This window comes from Diabrotica virgifera, chromosome 9, assembly GCF_917563875.1.
Source record: "Diabrotica virgifera virgifera chromosome 9, PGI_DIABVI_V3a".
NCBI lineage: Eukaryota > Metazoa > Arthropoda > Insecta > Coleoptera > Chrysomelidae > Diabrotica > Diabrotica virgifera.
This window is the reverse complement of record NC_065451.1, coordinates 208,277,564-208,303,489: the sequence shown is the minus strand read 5'-3', so window position 1 is coordinate 208,303,489 and position 25,926 is coordinate 208,277,564. Positions and strand designations below refer to the sequence as shown.

Below are 25,926 nucleotides of genomic sequence, written 5' to 3'. Positions count from 1 at the left end.
ATACATAATAAAAGCGACAAACCAGCACGTAAAGAAACTCAAAATAAATAGACCTGGCTTCATACCCTCGTGCCTGGCACAGAGATTCTAATGTTAAGGTATACTAATAGTCCAATATCGCTCTTTCTCTGTCACTTACATATAATGCTCGTAAAATCTTTCTCTCTTTACTCGTGCCAGTACTGACTTCGGCGCGAAGGAGATTCTCCTGTCGAATACTCTCCGCTGTCGGCAGGGATTGTATTGCGCCCATAGTTGCCATATTTTATATAATTTATGAAGATCAAAAGAAATACACACAAAAAAATTAATAGGAATTAAAAAGTTTTGAAGATAAAAAATATGTTTATGGATAGTTAGCAAGGTAGTGCCATGGCTCTATGGCACTACCTCACGGGCCGCCACTGCTGTGTACCAAACATAGGCCGAATTAAATTATCTTTGACCGGGCCCCCGGGGGCCTAAAAAAATTTATTTTTTTGCTTTATTTTTTGGGTCGGCTAGTGTCTAAAATATTAAAATCGATGCTACTATCTCGTTAAAAAATTTTCATCATGATCTAAAAAAATTTAACCGGACCCCAGGACTAAAAACATAAAAGAGGGGTAAACAATGCATATGTATTTATTATTTTTGCGCTGTGAACTGTGCAGATCTTTGCTTGAATCAATATTCGGCACGAAAGGTTTTTACATTACACTATTATGCACATATTTAACATTATTTCGTATATTCATTTAACCCAGAACTCACCACGATGAGGTAGCTGCACGGTGAGTTCCACCCGCCCACCCTTCTTTGTTCAACATTTTTACTTACTCATTTCTTGAAGTATAGTATCGACATTTACTTTTAAATATCGGCTAATTCTTTCTGGCATCAAGTTTAACTCGAATGTAACCATCTCTAGATTCTTCACCACACACTTTTATTGACGCATCAGTAATAATTATCTTCACACACCTCTCCACCGCTTGAGTATGGCAAGGAAAATTGTCAAACTTTGGAATTTGTTTCACCATGTCCCACAATTCCTCGTCGGCCAAATTAGAATTATTAGAAGAGGATTTATTAGAAGAGGATCTGTTAGAGCACTATTAATCCAGTCTATTAGATCTATGTAATCTTCTGCATCGAAATTGATTTAGGGATTTGGGATACTATGAAAATGCAATTTTTATACCAGCCTTCCTACATTTTACAATTCTTCTGACAGCAACCTCTCTAATACGTTGACCTGAATCTATTAACATACAAGTTTAAATGATTTCCGGAAGCGCAAATTAAGCATTGTCTTGAATAATTTTATTGATAATTGATGAGGCATTATTCGGAAAATCTCTCGAGGCCTGGATTAATTTCCATAGATGCCTGGCACCATATTACAATCTTGGCTGTGTTTTTATCTCAAACGTCATACGAGAATATACTTGTATTAACAAATCGTGTATCAGCTAAAATCTTTAAGCTTTCACAAGGATCAGTTGTAGCTACACACACTCTGAGAATGCCAACTTTTCTCTGCCAAACTTTAACATATTATATCTCCAATTATTGCTTTATACAGTGTGTCAATTTTAAAACTTACAATGGCTATATCTCACGAACAAAAGCTGATATCGAAAAATGCTTGAAACCGTTTCTAGGATAGTAAGGGGGAACTAAAATGACATGAAAGAGAACTCACCCCCATCAACCCCCTAGGCCCCACCCACCACAACCAAAAAAGTTTAAAATGCAAACCCCTACTTGTGATACATCATTGAAAAAGCTTTAAAAAATGCTATTCAATGCTATAAATAATAAGTATACAGGGTGAAGCAATAAATGTGAAACTTTGGCTTAAATGAAAAATTTAATAAGGTTTTGTTGAATTAAAAATTTATTAAAAATGTCAATTAAGTAAATATTTAATGTGAATTCCGTTATTTGGTAAACAATAATACACCCTATTTTCAAATTCTTCACGAAATTTAGCAAATGTTCTAGTAATAGAGCGACATACTTGAGTAATTCTTTCTCGGGACTTTCGACCCTCGGTAATAACGTAATCTTTCATTCTGCTTTTAAATTTTTCACAAATATTTATTAATTTTCTCACTATTCGACGAAAATGAATACATTAAAACACATTGAAAATTTTGACAGGCGACATATTGGGCCTTAAACCCAGCTTTTAATATTCTGAGTATTCTCTGTTTCGAGTTTATATTGACGAAGTTTTAAACAGTAGGATGATAATCTTCAAACCATTAGATACCTCTTTATTTTGGTCCTCTTTCTACAAACGAATTTTCATATATTCAAGAGACTCATAACATATATTATTATTACAATAAAATCGATTGGTATTATGCGTGAAAAATACCAAAAATACCAAAATTCAAATCAAAAACTAGGTTGAAGAAAATAAAACTTTAAAGTTCAAAATCGGTATAAATTAAAAAATGTAGTTTCTCGGATTCCCGTAGAGCAGTGGTTCCCAACCTTTTATGTCTGACGACCCACCTTCTGATGTTTTTTCATATTCGCGACCCATCCCTCACCCTCACATGATAATATATGTATATGTACGTTATTCAGCTACCGTAAGAGCCACGTCGCGACCCACCTGAAATCCGCCCGCGACCCACTAGTGGGTCGCGACCCACCGGTTGGGAAACGCTGCCGTAGAGCAATTTTCTTCATTTTTTTTTAAATCTGAAGTAACTCGAGTAGAGCCAAACGCCAAAAATGTTTTAGTTTTGTTATAATAAAGTAATTTATTTATTATAACAAAAATTTTATAATCTGTTTAAACAAAGACCCTTTAGATATTTATACAGCTTTCGAATGAAAATATTTGTATTAAGAGCTTTGAAAGGTAAACGTAAATTTTTATAAAAAAAAAGTCTACTTCAGGAAAACTATTTATAAATTAATTCATCAATTATAATAACGTGTGATCCAAAATTATTGTCACCATAGGTGGCTCTGAACGACAGAGATAGCTAGCTATACAGTGCATGTCTATTATTAATTTAGATATACTTTTCAGTTTACGTCAACTTTGACAAATACTTGTCAGTGTACGTACGTGTACGTCAACTTAAAAAACACTATAATTGAACATAAAAAGTAGCAGAGCAAGCAAAATTTTAACTTTATACGAATTAAACGGTCTTGAGATTGGGTATCTTTTCAATGTGTTTTCAATCTTTGGAAAAGTGATCATAACAACACTGAATATAGCCGCAGTTGTCCGTGACGTTACACTCCGGCGGTCTTTCAGATTAAAACGACATACGTAATTTTTTGCACAGATAGCTTTGATCCCAATAATTGTGGATCGCTCGTTATAACAAAACTTAAGCATTTGGTAAATAAATTTTTCCAAAAATTCACCCAGACAATTTTTTCATAAGAAGAATCCGAATATGTACTTCCGGTTTCAAAGATAATCTACAAAATGTTAAATTGCATTTGTAGAGGATATTTGTTCTGGTTAAAACGTTATGACCGGAAGGTTTTCAAAAATATCTCAAACTAGACATATGATATATCTGTGAAGCTGTGAACGCGTATTTACAAGATGAGTTCAAATATTTAGTTTAATTTTAATTTCATTACTTTGGAACCGGCTTTCTTTATAAATTAGTTGTTTCGACTGAAATGTAGAACACTCATTTAGGCCTGGATCACGCGTACCAAAAAAAAGTTGATTAATAGGAAGCTGAAAATTTGTTACTGGCTTAACGGTGTCTAGTCGGACAAACTTTGACGTACGGGAATACTGGAACAAGGGAAGTTTTAATTGTGGCACAGTTTAAAAATTTGGAACGTCAGATTACGAAAACGCCTCATGTATTTTGTCGGACAGAACTTCCAATTAATTTGTTACCATTTCATTAAACTCTCATGCAAAAATCACACTGCTATTTATCACCAATATAATGCCTATCATTTGACATGTTCTTTGTGTTCCATTCGTTAAAATGCCCAGTTGGTGATAAACACCAGTCTGATTTTTGCATGAGAGTGTAATGAAATAGCAACAAATCAATTGGAAGTTCTGTCTGACAAAATACATGGAACGTTTTCGTAGTCTGATGTTTCAAATTTTTAACCTGTTCCACAACTAAAACTTCCTCTGTTCCAGTGTTCCCATACATCAAAGTTTGTCCGACTAGAGGCTGTTAAGCTATTAACAAATTTTCAGCTTCCTATTAATCAACTTTTTTTTGGCACGCGTGATCCAGGTCTAATTCACGTGGGTGAAAACCTAGGACTTACGCAGTCCAATCCCTTGTTATAGATTGATCGATAGTAGTACATACATTTTTACTGGCTTTTGTAGATTAAGAGTTACTTGCGATGACACCCATTTGCATTTTATAAACATGCACCAGTTTGTGGATTCTCCAGAATGGGAAGCAAATCACGAACAATCAGACGACGTTTTCCAGGTGACGATTACTGCAGAAGAGGACAGTGTCTATCTTTGCTGGCCTAGGATGAAATTAGAGAGAGTTCTAAGGCATAGACCGATGTTGAAAACTGTATTGGACAGTATTATAGGTAGGTAAGATATACATGTAACGTGTGTAATATATTTTTTAGTTTTCGTAGAAACCTTTTCTCCACGATCATTAGAAAATCTAATAATGCCTCGTGTTTTGATCACTTGTATATAATTATCAAATTCTTCGAGTTAGTTAAGTAAAAAAGCAGAGTATAGTGCAAGTGATGGTAAAGGTTAATATTTGTACAATCTCTTCTTCTTAAGGTGCCTATCCGTTCCGAATGTTGGCGATCAGCATGGCTATCCTAACTTTGCTTGCTGATATTCTGAATAGTCCGGTTGTCGATGTATTAAACCACTTTCTCAGGTTTTGAAGCGAAGATATTCTTCTTCTCCCTGGTCCTCTCTTTCCAAATACCTTGCCTTGAAGAATGAGTTGCAACAAGCCATATCTCTGTTCATTCCTCATAACATGGCCAAGATATTTTAGTTTGCGCTTTTTGATTGTGTTAATAATCTCGCCTTCCTTGCCTATTCTACGTAGAACCTCAACATTAGTCACACGATCCACCCACGAAATTCTCAAAATGCGCCTGTAACACCACATCTCGAATGCCTCGAGTGTTCTCAAAGAAGCCTCGTAAAGTGCCCAGGCCTCTACTCCGTATAATAACGTACAAAATACTTAGCATCTGATGATAGAGATTTTGGTAGCAAGAGGTAAATCGTGGCTTCTGAAAAGAGACTTCATCATTATGAACACTGATCTCGCTTTTCCTATGCGTTGTTTTATTTCACTTGAGTGGTCCCACTGGCTGTTTATGTTGGTACCAAGGTATGTGTAGCTGTCGACCCTGTCAATTAGTTGTTGGTTAACCAAAAGCTGTGTATTTAATATTTCGCGCTTACTGACTACCAAGTACTTTGTTTTTTTCGTATTGAGATCAAGTCCGTATTCTCTACTTATATCTGATATGCGCGACATTATTCTTTGCAAACCATCTAGACTGTCTGCAAAAACTACAGCGTCGTCGGCATATCTAATGTTGTTCAGACGCACTCCATTAACTAATACGCCTTCCTGTAGTTCTCCCAGCGCGGGAGATTTGTACAATAAGTTAACAAAACCTAGGAGATACTAGTGAGTTTGCCCTTAATCTTGAGCTTTTAGTGATAATTTAGGCTAGAAAATAGTTGCTCATCCAGATAACAACTGAATATATTGAACAAAAGTGGACAAAATGGAATACTTAGGAGTCTGGATTATGGAAGATCTAAATCCGAAATCAGAAATTCGAACAAGAATAGAGCAATCAAGAGCAGCCTTTTTGGAGATGAGGAAATTTCTGAGTAACCAAAGACTCAATCTGTAAATCCGATATCGGATGGTAAACTGTTATATCCACTCTATTCTTCTTTATGGCGTCGAAGCCTGGACTGTTATGGTTGACTTAATGAGAAATCTGGGAGGTTTTGAGTTGTGGTTTTTTAGGAGAATTTTGAAAATACCATGGACCGATCATATTACGAACGAAATGGTGTTGCACAGAATAGGAAGATACAGAGAACTTTTGACCACCATTAAAAAGAGAAAAGCAGCATATTTTTGGAACATGCTTAGAAATGATAAGTACGAAATGTTGTAGCTGATTATAAAGGGTAAAATCGAAGTAATAAGGGGCCCTGAAATATGTCAAATATCCTGGCTGAAAAATATTCGCTACTTGACCGGGTAAAACACACAGACGCATTTAAGAAAAACAGAAGATAGGGAGGAAATTACAATGGTTATAGCCAACCTTCATTAGTGGAGTCGGCACTAGCAGAAGAAGATTGATCATATTGTTTGATCAGGTTGTAACGTTTTTAAGTATCTTATTGGTTTTTATTAAATGACAAAAACTTGAATCATTTAAAACATATTAAGTTTTTTAGGGAAAGATATCACACAAAAGCTTTATGCCCTAAACGAGCACTTAAGTGGACTAAGCGAGAGAAGAGAACGAGGCGAGAGGAACAAATTGTGGGCGAAAACACATAGCCGTAGCATGTCAATGGATGCTGTGAATACTGGGACGACAGGCTTAGTCCGATCTCAAGCTTACAAGTCAACGCAGAAAACCACAAATAGTAAGTACCTACAGGAATCATCATAAATTAATGCGATGCATTCTAAATAGTCGTTATATTGTTATTTCCTGACAGTTACTTTTAAAAATATTTCTTGATGTGGTAGAAAATTTAAATTTGGCAACAGTGAATAGAGGGCCTAAATAAATATCGGTTGTGTTTGTTTACATAATATGCATTTTTTTAATAGTGTGTTAAAAATATTTAAAAGAAAGAAAGAAAGAATTTAAAAAAAAAAAAGAAAAAAGTAGATGATCTAAACGGGTGTCACTACAGATATAGGGAATTCTGTGTGTTAGAGAGAGAGGTATGTGATGTCACAGCTGATATAGGAAAGTATGTGTGTTAGAGAGAGAAACATGGTATCTCTGCTGCTATTGGTCCGATTTAAACGTACGACGGCTCGTTGGAATGGGCGGGAGATAACGAATACAAAAAAACATGGCGGCATAGTGTCAAAAGGGCGCTTTCCGATGTGACGACGTCCGATGGGGCGCGTTCCGATGTGACGGCGTTCTAGCGCTGATCGATCGGTGCGCGATACCAGATGTGCGATCGGTACCTTAATTTTTCGCGGAACGCGAAGCAGATGCGCGGTCGGTACCTTTGTCGCGGATCTCGTAGATACGAAGCGCGCGGTAATTTTGGAATTTAAATAAAACAACAACATAATGCAATTTTTTTATTAAAAGAACTTAAAAGGAACACAGCGGCGCAGCGGTGCGCGATACCAGATGTGCGATCGGTACCTTAATTTTTCGCGGAACGCGAAGCAGATGCGCGGTCGGTACCTTAAGTTTTTCGCGGATCTCGTAGATACGAAGCGCGCGGTAATTTTGGAATTTAAATAAAACAACAACATAATGCAATTTTTTTATTAAAAGAACTTAAAAGGAACACAGCACGTCAACGCGTCACGTAAAAACGTCACATCAAAACGTCACGTAGGCTTGTGAAATGTCACGTGAAAACGTCACGTCAAAGCACGTCACGTAAAACGTCACGTCAAAGCACGTGAAAACGTCACGTCAAAGCACGTCACGTAAAACGTCACGTCAAAGCACGTCACGTAAAACGTCACGTCAAAGCACGTAAAAACGTCACGTCAAAACGTCACGTGGGCTCGTGAAATGTCGCGTAGGCCTTATTGTCATGGTTGAATCATCATGTAATATAAGACTTGATCAATAAATAAGGCGTTTAAATAAAAAACCCATAACTTTAAAAAATATTTATTTTGTACACAGAAAAATTACATTGGCATTATTTTATTGACAAACCAGTCACGCAGGCGATTCACATTTGTTTCTGCACATGAAAATAATCCAGCGGCATGACATGGGGGGTTTGCAGTAAAACCAAGATTTCCAGCAGCACGAGGCGTACCATCGAACTTGCAAACATCAATAATATGAGGAAAAATTCCAAAAACGTGGCGTTTCTTATCCAAATATTCTGCTTTTTGTTTCCCTCGAACGTAGATACAGTCAGCTGTATATAACAACTCGGTTTGCAGTATCTTATTTATTTCAGATAGTTCAACTTCTCCATCAGAGTACCGGATGCCTAGCAGATTCTTCTCCACGTATGATGCGGTCTTCTTATCCACATTACTTAGCGCATTGAATGGTTTCGGAGGCAAAAAGATGTAATGACTTCGTTTATAACCTATTTCAATGGAAAGTTCTTTAGGAACAAACCACCCATCCACAACGAATCCCTGAATATCTACGAATGCTATTCTCATGATGATTGCTCGTGTACTACTGACACCTCATGCATCTAATTTAGACTTTTTACAATTTCGGTGAGAGGGAAGTACTCCATTACACAGTCGTGAATAATAATACAATAGGCCTTGGTATTGTCGGGAAAACCGTTATTCGCTTCAATATCGAGTTTTACGTCAACGGTGGATGCTTTCATGCTTTCTTCTTGTTTCGAACAATCGATAACGAACAATGCACGATTCTTAAAAGCTGAGAAATCGAGTAGAGGTCGTTTTTGTTGGGAATGTATGTAGCTAGGATAAAATTCGGTATAGTTAAAATAGGCTTCATTGTAATCGGTTTTGCTAAAATCCAATTGCATTCTCTCGTTTGGCCAGTATTCTCCATTTAACGATAATCTAATACTTTGGATGTTGACATTGTCAAATAAAGTAGGATCAGCTGTAATCTTGTCGCGTTTGTTGGTTTGAAAGAAAACAATAACATAACGAGGTCTTTCAACTGATGTGCTAGTTTTAACAGCCCAAACTTCACGCCTGGCACCTCTCGTAATAGCAGGTAATTCATGTAATTCCCACTTTCTAAACGGAATAACTATAGGTTGATCTTGTTGAATAGATTTCATGAGTTCCAATTTAATATCATCATTGGGGAATATGTGCTTCACTCTAAGCTCAATATTGGTAATGTTAATCTTAGCGGTTGTAACAGTTGTAGTTTTGTCAGCGTTTTGTTTTTCTGTAATAACTATGCAATCGTTATCATTTCGAGCTCGAACTAGTCTTATTGTTTGACGACCACACGTAATCAATGGATAATCATTAAAAATGTTGAAAACATGCTTAAGAGGCATCTGTATGCTGAATGAATGATCTGCAGCGTTTAGAATTGGATCCTTAGGGTAATTCCATCCAGCCATAACCATATAATTAGAATCTTCTTGCGTATAACATGTCATGGCACGTACAGCACTTACGATGCCAGGATCCCGCACTGTTTCCATCTCCCTTGCGCTTTCGCTGTACGTACACGAATCGAAAAGGAAGGCACCCACATTATTTGCTAGTTTGACGCCACCATTTCCAGTTATTTCGAGTGATCCTTTAATGCATAACAAGGTTTCGCTCATTGCAAAAAACGAGTCAACTTGATTAATGCTAAATTCGACAATATCATTGCAGTTGAATGATTTGATGAATGGTGCATAAGTTCGGTATTCAGCCTTTCGAATCGATTCATCAAATATTGGCTTACGATAAATATCAAATATTGGAGGCATTGTGATGTTGTTTGAACGCGCTCTCTTTCCATACATTGTAGTCATTTTTTCAGTTTAAAACCCAACGTTTGTAAAAACAATTTGTTTGCGGACGTAAGATGTTGCTGCTTAGATGGTTGCACAACTAATGGTGTTCTGTAGGTAGATTGTTTAAGATATTGCTGCTGAGATGGTTGCACAACTAATGGCGTTCTCTGGGTAGATTGTTCTATTACTAATCCCATCTGCTTTTTGATCTAAGTTCCAGCACCAATGTGCTCTCTTCTCCTCTAAAGTTCACAGGTCGTCCTTCTTGATCGACAGCCAACACAGTGATATTGGTAATTTCACGCTGTGGCACAACAGGTAAATACAACAAATTGTGAGGGGTTTCGTCAATTGCGTACCCAGGATTTGATTGTATGACAAATTCGTAGAGCGTGTGAGCAGGTCTGTTACCGTCAAAGGCTCCGGTACTAATGTTGCATTCAAAGCGTATGCTAGATACTTTAATAATCCTAACAGGTAGATCTGAAGAATGTGTCTGTCTAGGATTTAGTATTACGGGAGAAAACCCTAATATTGTACCAAGACTGTCATTTGGTTGAAATGAAATTTTAAATTGACTGAAGATTTCGCACTGCAACGTATTGTGGTTAGGTTTTAGACTAAATATCATGTCAGGTTTAGATGTATTGGCAGCCCCCAATTTCTTTTGTATGTATTCCTCAATATCGATAATTTCATAACATCCATCGGGGAAATCAAAATGTTGCACTCGGTTATTGACATCGTAGTAATAAAACTTGCAATTTTCGATGTTTGGTATACTGTTGTAAGAATGGAAAAATCGAAGAGCTATTTCGTAATCTTTTTTCGGATCTAATACGATCGGTGTGGGAGGTTGAAACGAGAATATGTTATTCGTGCTGTTTACTCTCAACAACTGCGACATGATGACTGATTCAGGTCAAGAGATTAATAGGTTTATATACAGTAAAAAAACAAATTTATTCACATTTTTTTTATTTGTTCTAAAGCAAGTTTACATAAATGACAAGATGCTTGAGAACCGGGTGGGCCATCACAATGAGTCCTCCAATCAGGTCTGTTGTAATGCACGAAGCAGGGAAGTAGTATCTGCAGGTTAAATTCTTGTCGATATTCCCCAGGCAATTTATGCCATATATATAACAATTCTATAGGTTCTACAGTTCGTATAATATAATCTAGCGGTATTAATTTTAGTTCTTCTTCACTGAATCCTTCAAAACGTTTTTTGTGAAACATATGGTCCAGAAGCAGTTCCATGCCTTTAATATGCTCCATTATATAAAAACTTTAGGCATAAATGTCCACAAATGATTTGATTGTAGGTTTGATACTGATGGTTATTATAGAAAATTTTTGTATGTGTACCTAGATATTTAACAAGTTCTTTGGTCGGCTTCAAATTACCAAATGAATCGAAATACTCTACGTCGTTGTTTATCTTTCTATATGCTACCCAATGTGTTCCGCTGTGTGATGATGCATCTAGATTAACTATTGCGCATTCACGTTTTCGAGGACCGTGTCTAGGCAGAGTGTCATTCATGAAAACACCTCGAAAATGTGGGATTTTAAGTGTTTTCGCGTAATGCGCAATCTCTAAGTCGTACAGCGGACGATTGGGTAGCTTTATTGGAAGTTTTTTTTCAGATACAAACCGAATCCGCCTCTTGGTTTCTTACGCAAGTACAGACCTGAGCCGATGTGTTCCATCGCCTTATTATGGCGCATATCCTCTTCCAATTTCTTTTGGGCGTTCTTTGCGTCAACCACAGTCTTCGCCACCCCTGCTGCACCACCGGCTAAAGCCCCCAATGCAGAAAGACCTGCAAATAGGGGTATGAGGGGTAGGAAACCTCCAGATTTTAGTGGCAACACTCGTGGAAGATCAACTGTTTTTCGTCCACCAAGTTTTTTAATTACCGATTTTGCTATTCGTACAGCTGTCAAAGCAGTATCTCTTAACGATGCTCCTCTCTTCATGGACTTTGCAATTTTAGGTACCACATCCCGATTGAAAGAATAACGTCCCTTTCTTCCACGACGACGAGGACATCCCATTCCCAACTTTCTTTTCGTTTTCATTCCACCGGTTACAAGTAAAGCAGCACTTTTTTCGCCAAAGCTAGCGTCCTTAGACTTGAATCGCTCCCAAGCCCTATCTTCCAATTCTTTATCGGCCTTGTGACGTTCTTCGAGAGATGTATGATGCGAATAAGCGATATCGTGTTGTTTACAAGCTGCGTCTAAAGGATTAATTCCCGGATCTCCGCGTGCAAGACGTTTTTTTAGTTTTGTTCCAGGTCCACAATACTGATAACCAGGAATATGAAGCTCAACTGGAAGTTTATTAATTAGAGAGTTCAAAAGACCTTCCCCTTTGAACACCAACATTGGACTGATGGTCATGCATTTGGTGACATTGGTAATATATTGTTCATATTTTTACTACGTTTAACACACGATGAGAGTCATTCAACAAGAGCAGACGTTACCAATTGATAATCTAGATATTGTACAGAAAGCAACCAACAGTAAACATGGAAAATTATTACCAAACTCATTCAGAGCCATTATTTGTGGTCCAAGTGGATGTGGAAAAACTAACGCCATGCTATCACTTTTATTTAGTCCAAATGGCGTCAAGTTTAAAAATGTCTATGTTTATTCAAAATCCCTCTTTCAACCGAAATACCAACTATTGCGAGATGCATTAGCGCAAGTCAAAGGTGTAGGGTATTTTCCATTTAAAGACAATGAAGAAATTATTGATCCCAACAAAGCTCAACCAAACTCTGTGTTTTTATTTGACGATGTCGCATGTGATGGCCAACACAAGATTCGTGAGTATTATTCCATGTGCAGACATAAAGATATCGATGCGGCTTACTTATGCCAAACATATTCAAAAATACCTAAGCAGCTAATAAGAGACAATTGTAACATGATTGTGCTGTTCAAGCAAGACGAGATAAATTTGAAACATATATTTGATGAACACGTATCGCCAGACATGTCATTTGATGAATTTAAAAAAATGTGTTCAGAATGTTGGAGAGATAGGTATGGTACTGTGGTAATTATGAAAGATTTTGCTCTCAACAATGGACGATATCGCAAAGGATTTGATAAATATATAAAATTGTAAGGTGTTTGTTTAGTCGCCAGCAAAATGCCAGATGATACGGTCGCCATTGCCCTTCGCAAGAAGAAAGTTACCGAATTGGCTAGATCAATTCGCAAAAAATATTTGGCATTGAAGTTAGGTAGAACAGAGCAAGATGAGTCACTAAATAAACTTTTTAAACCAATCTCGAAGCCTCTCAAGGATATTGCTCAATCATCAAAAACGTTACATCATACTATCACTAACAAGTTTGGACATGTTAAAAAAGAAGAGGTGAAAAAGGAGGAGGATGAGGATGTATTTCTTGATGCACCCGAGGCACCTGATGAAAACATTCAAGAGCCAATCTCCGGTTCTAACGAGATTCCGATGGACGCCACAGACGAATATATCGACCACTATCCTCCAATAAGTCACAAGTACATAAAAGAATATTTGATAAAAGACGATAAAATCGATAAAAACTATGGTCCATTTTACGATAGTATTAGTGGCTGGATATTGGGAAAACGTCGAATAAACTTTGACAAAGACAATGGAGACATAGTAATAATTCGAGAACGGGATTTTGAAGAACGTAGGTTAAGTGGTACGCCAGGCCTATATCACCTTTTATTTTATGCCAACCCAAACCCAGAACAGTATAATGATGAGGATTTACAAAAGTATAAAACACTGCTGATTAACACAGAGATTCATCTGGATACCTTAGGACGCCTTAAAGGTTCCAGCGGAGAAAAATATCATTCTATTATTAAACCTCTATTCAAACCATCTGATGCAACAATGAAAAAGCATGCAACTCGATCACAAAAAGAACTCGACCACAGAACGAAAACAGCTCGGTCAGCATCTTCATCTACGGTCAAAGGAACGGGGTTGGATGACTCTCGTTTAACATACAACGCTGCACCCTTAGAGTATATTTATTGGGATGACGTCAATGAGTTAGTTGATCGTCTTAAACTCTTGGTGGCTTCGAAAGACGCCGGCAACACATCTCACGACAACGAAATCGTGGCTATCATCAATGAACTAAAAGAAGCCAATATAATAGAGTAACTGAGAATGATGGCATCATTTCCATTATGAGTGTCGACAAATTCGGTCATCACTCTCGTAACAGTATCACCCAAAAGGCAGTACGAGTTACATTTCCACATACTCCTGCCGGAAACATTAATGCCGAAAATGTGAAAATTTGTAATGTTAAGGACCCATCAGAATATAGTGATGCTGCAACGAAAAAATACGTTGATAATCTAATAAATGAGATGCGTAGCGTATACTTTCCAATAATTAAAGCCCATGATGCGATATTAGATCAAAAATCTATTAATATAAAAGATTTAACAATCGGACTAAACGAAGTAAGAAAAGAAGTTCCACTGCTCGAGCAAAAGCTACAAAAAATAATCGCAGATGCTATGAATACGCTAAAAAAGGATACGGAGAACAATATAAATAAGTTGTTGCAACAAAAAACTAATGATATACAGGATTTAGCCGTCGGACTAAACGAAGTACAAAAAGAAATTCATAAAACCACAGTTCCACATTTAGCGATCGAACTAAATCAAGTAAGAGAAGAGCTTCATAAAACCACAGTTCCACTTCTCGAGCAAAAATTGAAAAAAATAATCAAAGATGATGTGAATACACTAAAAAAGGATACGGATAAAAGCATAAAAGAAGCTGCAGAAACACTTGCAAACCATACGATGCACGATATGAAGATGGAACAGAGGTTAAAACAAGTGGAGCAAACATTACAGGATATAGTACGTAATATTGATCTATTGCGCACACATGTTGTAGATGTAGATGCTGGAAGTCGTTAATAAGAAAATGTCTACAGAAAAGGAACAGGTGGTGAACGAATTGCATAAACCAGCACGAAAAATCTATCCTCGTCGACGAACAATAATCAAAGGAATCGATGACTTGTGGCAAATGGATTTGGCCGAAATGCGTCCTTACGCACACCAAAATAAAAATTTTAAACTAATACTAGTCGTAATTGATTGTTTTTCAAAATATGTTTGGACACGCCCTCTAAAGACCAAGACTGGCGAGGAAATTACTCAAGCATTTTCGGATATTCTCGCCCATACTCGACGACTTCCGAAGAACCTCCAATCCGATCAGGGAACAGAATTTTATAACAGAAAATTTCAAAATTTAATGAAAAAACACGAAATTAATCATTACAGCACCTACACGATTAAAAAAGCCGCCATTTGTGAAAGAGTCATTAGAACGTTAAAAGCAAAGTTGTACAAGTATTTCAGTTTACATGGATCATACAAATGGTTAGAAGCTCTACCTGTAATTACCGAGGAATACAACAATACAAGGCACAGTAAAACGGGATACACACCATCTCAGGTCAACAAATCCAACGAAAAAGCTATTTTAAACAAGAGTTATAGTCATTTAAAAATTGCTGGTCCAAGAAAATATAAAATTGGTGACATTGTGCGTGTCTCAAAGACAAAACATTTATTTGAAAAGGCCTACACGCCCAATTGGACGACGGAATTATTTAAAATTGTAAAAGTTAAGATAACAAATCCTATAACGTATTTGCTTGAAGACATGCACGGTATACCGATTAGCGGGGGGTTTTACGAAGAAGAATTACAGAAAACATTAAACCCTGACATTTACTTGGTTGAAAAAGTACTTAGACGAAAAGGCAATAAGATGTATGTGAAATGGCTCGGTATGGACAGCAAACATAACAGCTGGATTAACGTTAATGACGTAGTTTAGGAGGATCTATCTTTTAATCCGCCGCGTAGCAATACATTTTTTGCAAAGAGGTTGTTTTTACCACAAGGAGTAGGGGAATATAAAAGAACTCATGCTTCAGTATCAATGTCAGTACAAGTGAACATGAGCTCTCAAGATAGTGGGTATTCTTCAGGTGGCTCTCAAGATAGTGGGTATTCCTCAGGTGGTTGTGAATTTAGCATCGATATGCCTAGCAACGAAGACTATAATCAAGAATTAGATAGAGCTTTGGAAAATTATGAGGCTGCCGCCAAATCAGAAGTTTTCTACCTGCTTGCAACAAAATACACGTTATCGGGCTATGAAGTACAATGTGGTATAAGCCCTGCAAGATCATTTTCGCCTGCAGTGATTTTATCTCAGCAATATAAACCAACCAGAATATCACTCAGCGCATACGAATGGTATTCCTTTATTTCAATCATTACACAACAACTAATTGATTTTTTCCAATCAACTGATGACCTCATGCACCCAACTTTTCCATGCGAAGAATACTGCACTGTTACCCCGATAGTTTACGATGATTGTAAATTCATTATTGTTAAGAAGCATGGTGTGGAGTACTATATGGATGAAGAAGAAGTGAAGCAAATTGTTGAACTTAACACTAGTGTGCTATCGCCTCGTATGCAGTTGTTAGAAAATTTGAACTTTTGTGAATATTATTATAATGTTTTAGATTTTTGTAAAAATGCTGCAGATAGTTTAAACCCCTTGCAAATATTGTATGCTTTTTGTTCTATAATGTCAGATGATATGACAAACAATGCTCTTAGGGAGTTCATTTATTTTTATAAAATTAGGGTAATTAATGATTTGAATAAATAAAAAAAAAAATACCAATTTAGAGTTTTTATTTTACCATAATATATATATTACACACTATTTTACAATATATATACAAGAAAGAGAGAGATAGCAAGTGGATATTGTTATGCGTTTAGTACAAAAGAGAGATAGTAGCTTATGAACATAATTCGTCTCAAAAATCAATTTTTAAATATTTGCAATTTGTAGTTTTAATTCTCTTAGACAATTTACTTAGGATTGTATTCGCTATTTTTTGTAAATTGGGGGGAATCCATAGGGAGCCCCGCATCTTCGACACCCGCATGACATCACTTTTTCACAGTTCTTCACAATTTGTAGTTTTAATTCTCTTATACAATTTACGTTTAAACTGAATCGTATTTGCTTGGGAATCTTAAAATTCGCGGTACATCCTTGCTTGCTGTACCATCGTTCAATACCAATCACATCTTGAGGGAGAGGATGTTGCTCTCCACTTGGAAGCGTAAATGTCTTTGTATTAGCATCAACTACATCCCAATAAATTTTATTGGCTGCTATTTGTTGCAGATTAGCGGGAGTCCATAGGTCTGGTGTAACACATCTGTGAGACATTTCAACGTTCTTCTGCAATAAAAATCTATTCTAAAATACTGTAATGTCCCAATGGTAGGGTTCTAAAACTATTTGGAATTAAATATCTTTTATCGTCATAAGGACTTAGCGCAATTTTTGTTTGTTCTATACTATAGACGTTATGGCTATATGACCGAATGGAGTGTTGAGTAGCAGTTTGTTCCTTAAAAAAGAATCAATATTACTGCCTACTTCAGACTTCTGGTTCAGAATCATCAAACCTGTTATTTCTAGGCATTTCATGTAATGCATTAACGCAAGACTCGTAATCTTTTAAATCGAATAAAACTTGAGTAAAGCAACTATTGCACCAATAATATGGTTGCTGATATACGCATTCAACGATATCATCAGCATCATAAACTTCGTGAGTATGGTCGTAACGCACCAGTAAAAATTTATTTAAGGTCTCATGAGCATTTTTGAATGCAAAAAAACATGATTTACATACGTTTAGGCGATGCTGCTTAAGATAATATCCATTAGCCCATACACAATAACTGGAGTGTTCATCTTCAAATATACTCCCCCAATCTGACTTTCCTAATACGACATTTCTTAAATGTGACGGTATGTGTTTAGAGCAAGCAATAAATTCTATTCCTTTATATGAAGGAATAGGATCATTTTTAGCACTGCTTATCATCGTTTCCCATTTATATAAAGGAAATTTTTTTAATATTATTTTTGTTAATGTCCACGGCAAGGGGGACTGCTCGATGAAATATGATGCTGATACTGTTGTTTCACAGATTTTTTTGATAGACAGGTCGGTCAATGATGGAACATTCATCTACAAAAAAAATCTATTCTAAAATACTGTAATGTCCCAATGGTAGGGTTCTAAAACTATTTGGAATTAAATATCTTTTATCGTCATAAGGACTTAGCGCAATTTTTGTTTGTTCTATACTATAGACGTTATGGCTATATGACCGAATGGAGTGTTGAGTAGCAGTTTGTTCCTTAAAATCATTTAAACAGTTTACATAATCATCGAATTTTATAACATTTTTTACTATATTATATTTAGTCCCTTTTGCTTTTTTAGTGATTCGACCAGATTGAACTTTAAAAGTATACATTTTTGATCGTAATCCCACAAATTTTGTCATAATTTCTCCTTTATTTTCATCTTTCATTACTCCTAAAACTTTTTTATTTACGCGAGGAATATTATAGATATTATCTACAGCGTAATCGGATGTATCAAATTTTGATAGATCTTGTTTTATTACTTCCTCATATGCATCATGACAGTACAGTTCATAAATAAAGCTATCGGTATCCATATACATTAAATTACATTTATCTGCGCCCAATTTTGGAAGCATATAGTCGTAATGAAATTGGTACATACATAATTTTGATATATCTAAAACAGTCATGCCAATGTATAAGGGTTTATTAAAAACTAGATCTGATTTAATCAGTTCTATAGCTACTAAATTTTCATTAAATATCTTTCTGCTATGAAACCTGGCACTAGAAATTAAATTTTTAGCACCATATCGCCCATTCCATGATCTGACTAGTTTTACTATTCTATGTTTCCTTATATTCTCCATAGTCTTTCCAAATACACTATTATTGGCCAATTTGTATAAATTTCTTCCAAAATCGTTCGTAGCTGCAGCTCTAAGTCGAGTATTTAATTCTATGTAGGGTCGCAGCCACGCAGACTGCTTAAATTTCAAAATTTTATGAATCTTTTTTAAAACTAACCCATTAGCCAGCATTTGTTTTAAATTTCTATAATGAACGATATATTCTTTTTTATTATAAAGTGTTGTCATTAGTTTAGTATGATTTGAACCCAAAGCTTTGCGGTGTTCGGCAGCGAATGGAAAATCTGAGTGCAGATCATGTAATTGGCGAGGATAGTCCAAGTCAACTTGTAACATGTACCCTACGGGAGAGTCATCAGGTACAGACATAACATCAATGTCTTTGGCATCCATCCATTCGAACCCTCCGTAGGGTAAGGGTTCTCCCATAGCCCACCCATATAAATTATTGACATCAAAATACATTAAGTATTTTGAGGGCTGTGCGGGGTCATAATTAGACATGTACTTATTATTGGCCTCCGACATTCTACCGCTACATACTGAAATTCCTCCACGAATTGCTTTCTCCATAAATAGTATCATGTCAACGTCACGCAATAACTCGAGGTTACACCCCACGTATTTCAACATACAATCCCAAGAATAACCGGGCATTGTGTAGTACCAGGCTGGATCTAACCCATAAGTTATAAAACATTTTTTGCGGAAAGTTTCAAAAACATCTGCTAAAAGCACAATATCGGTTTTTAAGTACAAATCTGAATATTGACCTAAATTTTCAATGTTAAAGGTATCCCAAACTATTTTAGCATGAGCATACTTCTCATCTGTAAGATTCGTATCGTTTAGCTTATTATAAAATGCCTCTATTGGAGGTAAATCGGTAATGTTTAATTTTTCCCAAGAATCAATAAAATCATAGCAAAATACCCCTTTTTTAGTTATTAATTTAAATTCATCGTCACTTAACCTGCTAAATTCTCGCTTGCAAATTTTAAAGTCATTTTTATTTAATGTTGAGACCAATTCATCTAAAGAGGCTCCTAAAAATCTTAATGAATCAATAAATCGAAATTTTATATTAGTAACAGCATCGTTAAGTGTAAATGAAATGTATTTTTCTTTATTGACTGGAAGTAGACTAATATCTCCTTTTTTGCTTAACTCTGAAATTATAAAATGACTGTCGTAGCCACTCAAATTATGAAAAATAACTGGGACGACAAACAATTTTTTGAAATTTAAATTACAGGCTTGGTGGGCGAAATTTCTGAACTCCCCCGTAAAATGGTCGTGGTCTTTAACAATGATATCTGTAGGAGAAAAACATTTTTCGCATATGTGACACCTTGTGGCTTTACTGGTACTCGGGTTTTCCTGCATTGGTATAATTTTCTTAATTTTCGAATGAATACTTTGAGCTAAATTTGGTAATTCATTAGCAAACCACTCCATGCAGTCAATGCCTCTATAACTCTTAAAAAAAGACAACTTTTCATCATAGCTACATTTTACATAGTATCCAGCACTATACGGAATATGTTTTTGATATTTTTTAGTACAACAGGATGTTTGGAGGTCTGTAACTTTTTCTAACATGCACTCAAAATCTGCATATATGACAAATGGCGTTGTTTGTTTATAAGTATAATTTTTAAAACTAACAGCATCATATTTAGGAAAAGACATTTTACAATTATTCATATCTGCACACATTTTTTCATGTTCCGACAATTTCCCTTCAGTTGAAAAATAATTTAAGCATCTATTGCAAAGAAATAATTTGGCCTTTCTTTTATTTAATTGACCAGCAACTAATTTAGACATATCCGTAATGTGGCAGTAGTGGTACTTAATTTCTGAATTATCATTATCCACTGGAGGTGCTTCATAATCGTTTAATTTAGGAAAATAGTGATTCTGAATTAAAAGAAGATTTACATGTTTGGCAACGACTGTTTTAGTTAATCTAGCTGGATATACTGTGAAAAATGACTTTTCATTATTTTCTATTAATTCTAAAGCAAATACATTGACTGATATATTATTTAATTTTTCAAATTTTGAAATTTGATGTAACGGCATTGGTGCCTCTAGGTCTTCTGTTTTTAGTACTGTACTGTACCATGGGTATGAGGATGGGAGTTCTTTATGTGCTTTAGCTGGATAGAGGGCACTAACTATTGCCCAATAAAAACATGCTTGATCAGAATTTTTTACATTAATACAAGCACGCTTTTTTTGAATACTCTCAGGAAGTTTAATATACGAGGAACCATTTCCAATTTCATATCGATTAATATTTACTTCTAAAGATACAATTCTATTTAATGCAAAACCGGAGTCCCTTTCCTGAAACTCGGATAATTTAAGATTTATTTTATCTTTAACATTCTCAAAAAACCACCGCTCTGTATCGGTAGATACGTCTAGTACAGCATTTTTTGTATTAAAATATTTAAAATTTACAATTTCCTCCTCCCCCGATTTTTTAATAAATTCTCCACAAAAACAAACATTAACTTTAACAACTTTATCTGCTTTTAAAATTTTTCTGATTTTATTTTTAAAAATAATATAACAATCATTTAGGAAATGTGCTAAGTCCTTATGCCATAAATTAACTATAACTCCAGTTTTAATTCGACTTTTAAACGCGGAAACTACATTTTCCCATTTAACTCTATGTTTTAGTTTGTTGTCTAGCCCCATACCGACATGTCTATTGAAAATAATCTGTTTAAAATGTTTAAAATGTCCTACATGCGTTTGCAGTTTTCTAATTGTACCTATAGGCAAAGTGCGTTTTTTTATTACTTTATTACAAGTTTTGATTTGTTTCGTTAAGCGTTTCACCCAAATTTCTTTGTCTTTAGCTGTGAATTTATCAAAAACTATCTTTCTGATTCTTTTGATGAATAACAGTAAATTTTTACATTGTTTAACAATATCCATATTGCTTACCTCTCTTTCTCTCAGTATTTTCGCTTAGATAATTTTAAATGATGTCATGGGCTGGTACTGTTGGCCGCAGTCCACCAGGCCGTGATAAACTATCGAATACTTCCCGCTCGAAAACTCCTCAATGACGGGGCTGTAGGTATCTGTGACTCTAGGCGGTAGAAACACCACCTCTTCCCCCAAATCTAACAGAACAGCTTGCCCAAACTTTGTCTTCACAATTTTGGCTCCCGTAATGGGTACTGGAATGTCGATCGGTAATTCTTTGAGTTTCTTCACGGGTTTCCTCGCTACGACAGATGAGGCATTAATTTTTGATAAATCCATCTGAAATGAAGGAGTGATATAAATAACCAAGCAAAAAACATTGAGTTGTATTCAAAATCAAAACCCGAAAAGATTTAACAAAGAATAATTACGAAGAATGACGAATAATTGACATTCAGCATGCTAACAGTAAGTCTTTTTTGTTTGTAGACAATCAGATGTCGAAATAATAACTCTCATCTGGAATAAAGGGATAAATAGCAGAGTAGAAAACATTAATTAAAAAAATCAAAGAAAAACAGAACAGATTTAACAAAGAATAATTACGAGAAAATAAAAAAGAATAATTGTCATGCTGGCATGAGGTCTTGTAGACAATCAGGTGCTAAAATAATAAATCTCATCTGGAATAAAGGAATTTTATAAATAGCTGACCAAAAAACCGAACAGATTTAACAACGAATAATTACGAGAAAATAAAAAAATAATTGTTATGCTAGCATGTCTTTTTTGTAGACAATCAGGTGCTAAAATAATAAATCTCATCTGAAATGAAGGAATTTTATAAATAGCTGACCAAAAACTTGAAAAAACCGAACAGATTTAACAAATAATAATTACGAGAAAATAAAAAATAATTGTCATGCTGACATGAGGTCTTGTAGACAATCAGGTGCTAAAATAATAAATCTCATCTGGAATGAAGGAATTTTATAAATAGCTAACCAAAAACTTGAAAAACCGAAAAGATTTTAACAACGAATAATTACGAGAAAATAAAAAATAAATGTCATTCAAAATGTCGACAATTAGATAATTATTTAATGTCGAAATAATAAATCTCAGCTGGAATGAAGAGATTTTATAAATAGCAGAGCAGAAAACATTAAGTTTTATTCAAAATCAAACAAGAAAAATAAAAAATATTTAACAAAAAATAATTAAGAGAACACTTACCTTGCAAAACTAGTTGAACCACAACAGTACACTAACAGTAAGGAATAGACTATGGAATAGACCGTCCTGAGGTGGATTTTGAAATTTATACGGTTGCGTGCCCCACCCTATGACGTGTTGTAGAAAGTGTGCGTGTGCAAAATTATATTCAGTTTTATCATTGTCATTGGTTTTAAAAATTCCAACATTTTCTATGCACATGATAAGAAATATAACTCAATAACAAAATGTGGGTATGATAACGAAAATTGCATAGTAATGCGATTAGACCCTCAACCGCTATTTCCTATGCGATATGTAAATTATCTGCTAACATTTATTTTCATTATTTTCAACTAAATATTTTTTAGAGTTATGGGTTTTTTATTTAAACGTCTTATTTATTGTTCAAGTCTTATATTACATGATGATTCAAATTTTCTCTTAACAATTTTAAATATAATCTTTATAATTAAAATAAACACTGAAGCTAATATTACACAAGTCATTGCAAAAACATTATCTATTTCACTTTTCATGCTTTCTTTGTTCATCGTTGTTGGCGCCGGCGTCGATAACATCATTAATAGTAATTGGATGAATTCGCCTTGTTGGAGTTTCCCTAAATAAGTAATCCGCAGCACTTGAATATTCTTGTCGCAGCTGCTGGCTAAATTCCTTAGGTGTCCAGTCTATGCTGCTTCCCAGTGTTAGGTTCTCTATTTGTTTTATAACCTTATTTTTATCCTCATAAAATAAAACCTGACTTCTTAACTGTGTCAGTTTTTCTCTAAATTCTGCTAATTTACGTCTATACTCATTCAAAGACATGATGTTACTACCTCACGTCGCGCTGTGGCAATCAGGTCTTGCGATCGAGCTCCCCGTGACAATAAGGCCTACGCGACATTTCACGAGCCCACGTGACGTTTTGACGTGACGTTTTTACGTGCTTTGACGTGACGTTTTACGTGACGTGCTTTGACGTGACGTTTTACGTGACGTGCTTTGACGTGACGTTTTCACGTGCTTTGACGTGACGTTTTACGTGACGTGCTTTGACGTGACGTTTTCACGTGACATTTCACAAGCCTACGTGACGTTTTGATGTGACGTTTTACGTGACGCGTTGACGTGCTGTGTTCCTTTTTAGTTCTTTTAATAAAAAATTGCATTATGTTTTTTTATTTTATTTAAATTCCAAAATTACCAGCCGCGCGCTTCGTATCTACGAGATCCGCGAAAAACTTAAGGTACCGACCGCGCATCTGCTTCGCGTTCCGCGAAAAATTAAGGTACCGATCGCACATCTGGTATCGCGCACCGCTGCGCCGCTGTGTTCCTTTTAAGTTCTTTTAATAAAAAAAATTGCATTATGTTGTTGTTTTATTTAAATTCCAAAATTACCGCGCGCTTCGTATCTACGAGATCCGCGAAAAACTTAAGGTACCGACCGCGCATCTGCTTCGCGTTCCGCGAAAAATTAAGGTACCGATCGCACATCTGGTATCGCGCACCGATCGATCAGCGCTAGAACGCCGTCACATCGGAACGCGCCCCATCGGACGTCGTCACATCGGAAAGCGCCCTTTTGACACTATGCCGCCATGTTTTTTTGTATTCGTTATCTCCCGCCCATTCCAACGAGCCGTCGTACGTTTAAATCGGACCAATAGCAGCAGAGATACCATGTTTCTCTCTCTAACACACATACTTTCCTATATCAGCTGTGACATCACATACCTCTCTCTCTAACACACAGAATTCCCTATATCTGTAGTGACACCCGTTTAGATCATCTACTGAAAAAGACCTTTCAAATAGTATTTAAATAAGAATAAAGATAAAAATTATTTTAGAGATATTATAATATGTTTGTTAATAGAGATGCTACGTATTCTCGACTGTGTTGTATGGAATGGAAAGCTGAACACTAAAAGTGGATAATATTAAAGATGTTAGAAGCATTTGAGATGTGGTGCTATAGAAGGATTTTTGAACATACCATGGATCCAACGAGTTACAAATGTAGAAGTTTTAAAAAAACTACAAAGAGATTGCGAGGTTATAAATAACATCAAAACAAGAAAACTGGAATATTTAGGCCACATTACCAGAGGTGCGAAATATGAGATAATAAGACTCATAATGAAAAACAAAATTAAGGAAAAAAGACCCATAAGAAGACCGCCAATAAGGTATGGAAAACTGTGATGATAGCCAACCTCCGATAGGAGAAGGAACTCTAAGAAAAAGAAGATCCAGGAGTTGCCATAATTTAGCTTTCCAGTGTAAGAAATATTTAGTTGTTCTCTTCTTTAGATTTCTCGTTGTTTTAATAGATGTCGCTATTGCGTCCATTAGCAAATTATTTCTTATTAATTTGCTTACTTAACAGTTAAATTGGGTCTTGATTCCGAGCACAAATCAGGCAGTTCTGACGACAAAAACAGATAGTGGCGGTCTCTGGAACAAAATAAACTAACTGTCTTTAAACTTATTTCATTTTGTTAAAGCCCAATAAACTGACAAAAGAAGAAAGGTCCCAGATACAAAATTCATTATTAAAATAACAAATAATGATTTAAATCTGAAACCTTTCTTTAAAGCACTTTCTAGTAACATCCTTTATCTCTGACTTTTACAATTTATAAGCCAAGAGACGACGAATAAAGAGAAACGAAAAGGATTCTACAATATGCAATCACATTTCATCTTACTCGTCTAGGAAAAGGTCCGAAAGATAGTTCAACTACTCAAAATCTGAGTAAAGATAAAGATAAAACTCGACGCAGTTTATGTTTCCTTACGATTCAGGGATATTCACCATTCCTAGACAACTGTTTCTGTCCCTTGGACGTCTTCAGTAGATGTTCACATAGCCCTACTTGAATATCCTCTGAATCGAAAGGAAACGTAAACTGCGTTCACTTTTATCTTTATCTTTACCCAGATTTTGAGTACCTATTGGAAGTATCTTTGGGACCTTTTCCTAGACGAGTATGATGAAATGTGATTGTATATTGTAGAATCCTTTTCGCTTCTCTTTATTCGTCGTCTCTTGGGTTATAAAGTGTAAAAGTTAGAGATAAAATATATTAGCAGAAAGTGGTTCCAATCAATGTTTCAGATTTAAATCATTATTTGTTATTTTAATTTTATTTTAATAA

The 25,926-nt window shown here is 35.5% G+C and overlaps 2 protein-coding genes across 2 annotated transcripts in view; one reads left to right on the top strand and one right to left on the bottom strand.

Annotated features, from left to right (window-relative positions):
- The window catches only part of LOC114331698 (uncharacterized), an 81,212-nt gene that overhangs the window by 53,206 nt on the left and 2,080 nt on the right, over positions 1-25,926 (top strand). The window contains exons 15-16 of the mRNA XM_050660796.1: positions 4,337-4,557; positions 6,437-6,631. Coding sequence (XP_050516753.1) covers positions 4,337-4,557; positions 6,437-6,631 — 416 coding nt within the window. The remainder of the gene's footprint in view (positions 1-4,336; positions 4,558-6,436; positions 6,632-25,926) is intronic.
- LOC126892834 (uncharacterized) lies at positions 16,434-21,689 on the bottom strand. Its single transcript, XM_050662571.1, has 2 exons — positions 21,557-21,689; positions 16,434-17,814 (listed from the first exon to the last, which is right to left on the bottom strand). The coding sequence occupies exon 2, from the start codon at positions 17,812-17,814 to the stop codon at positions 17,215-17,217; it is 600 nt and encodes a 199-aa protein (XP_050518528.1). The 5' UTR covers positions 21,557-21,689; the 3' UTR covers positions 16,434-17,214.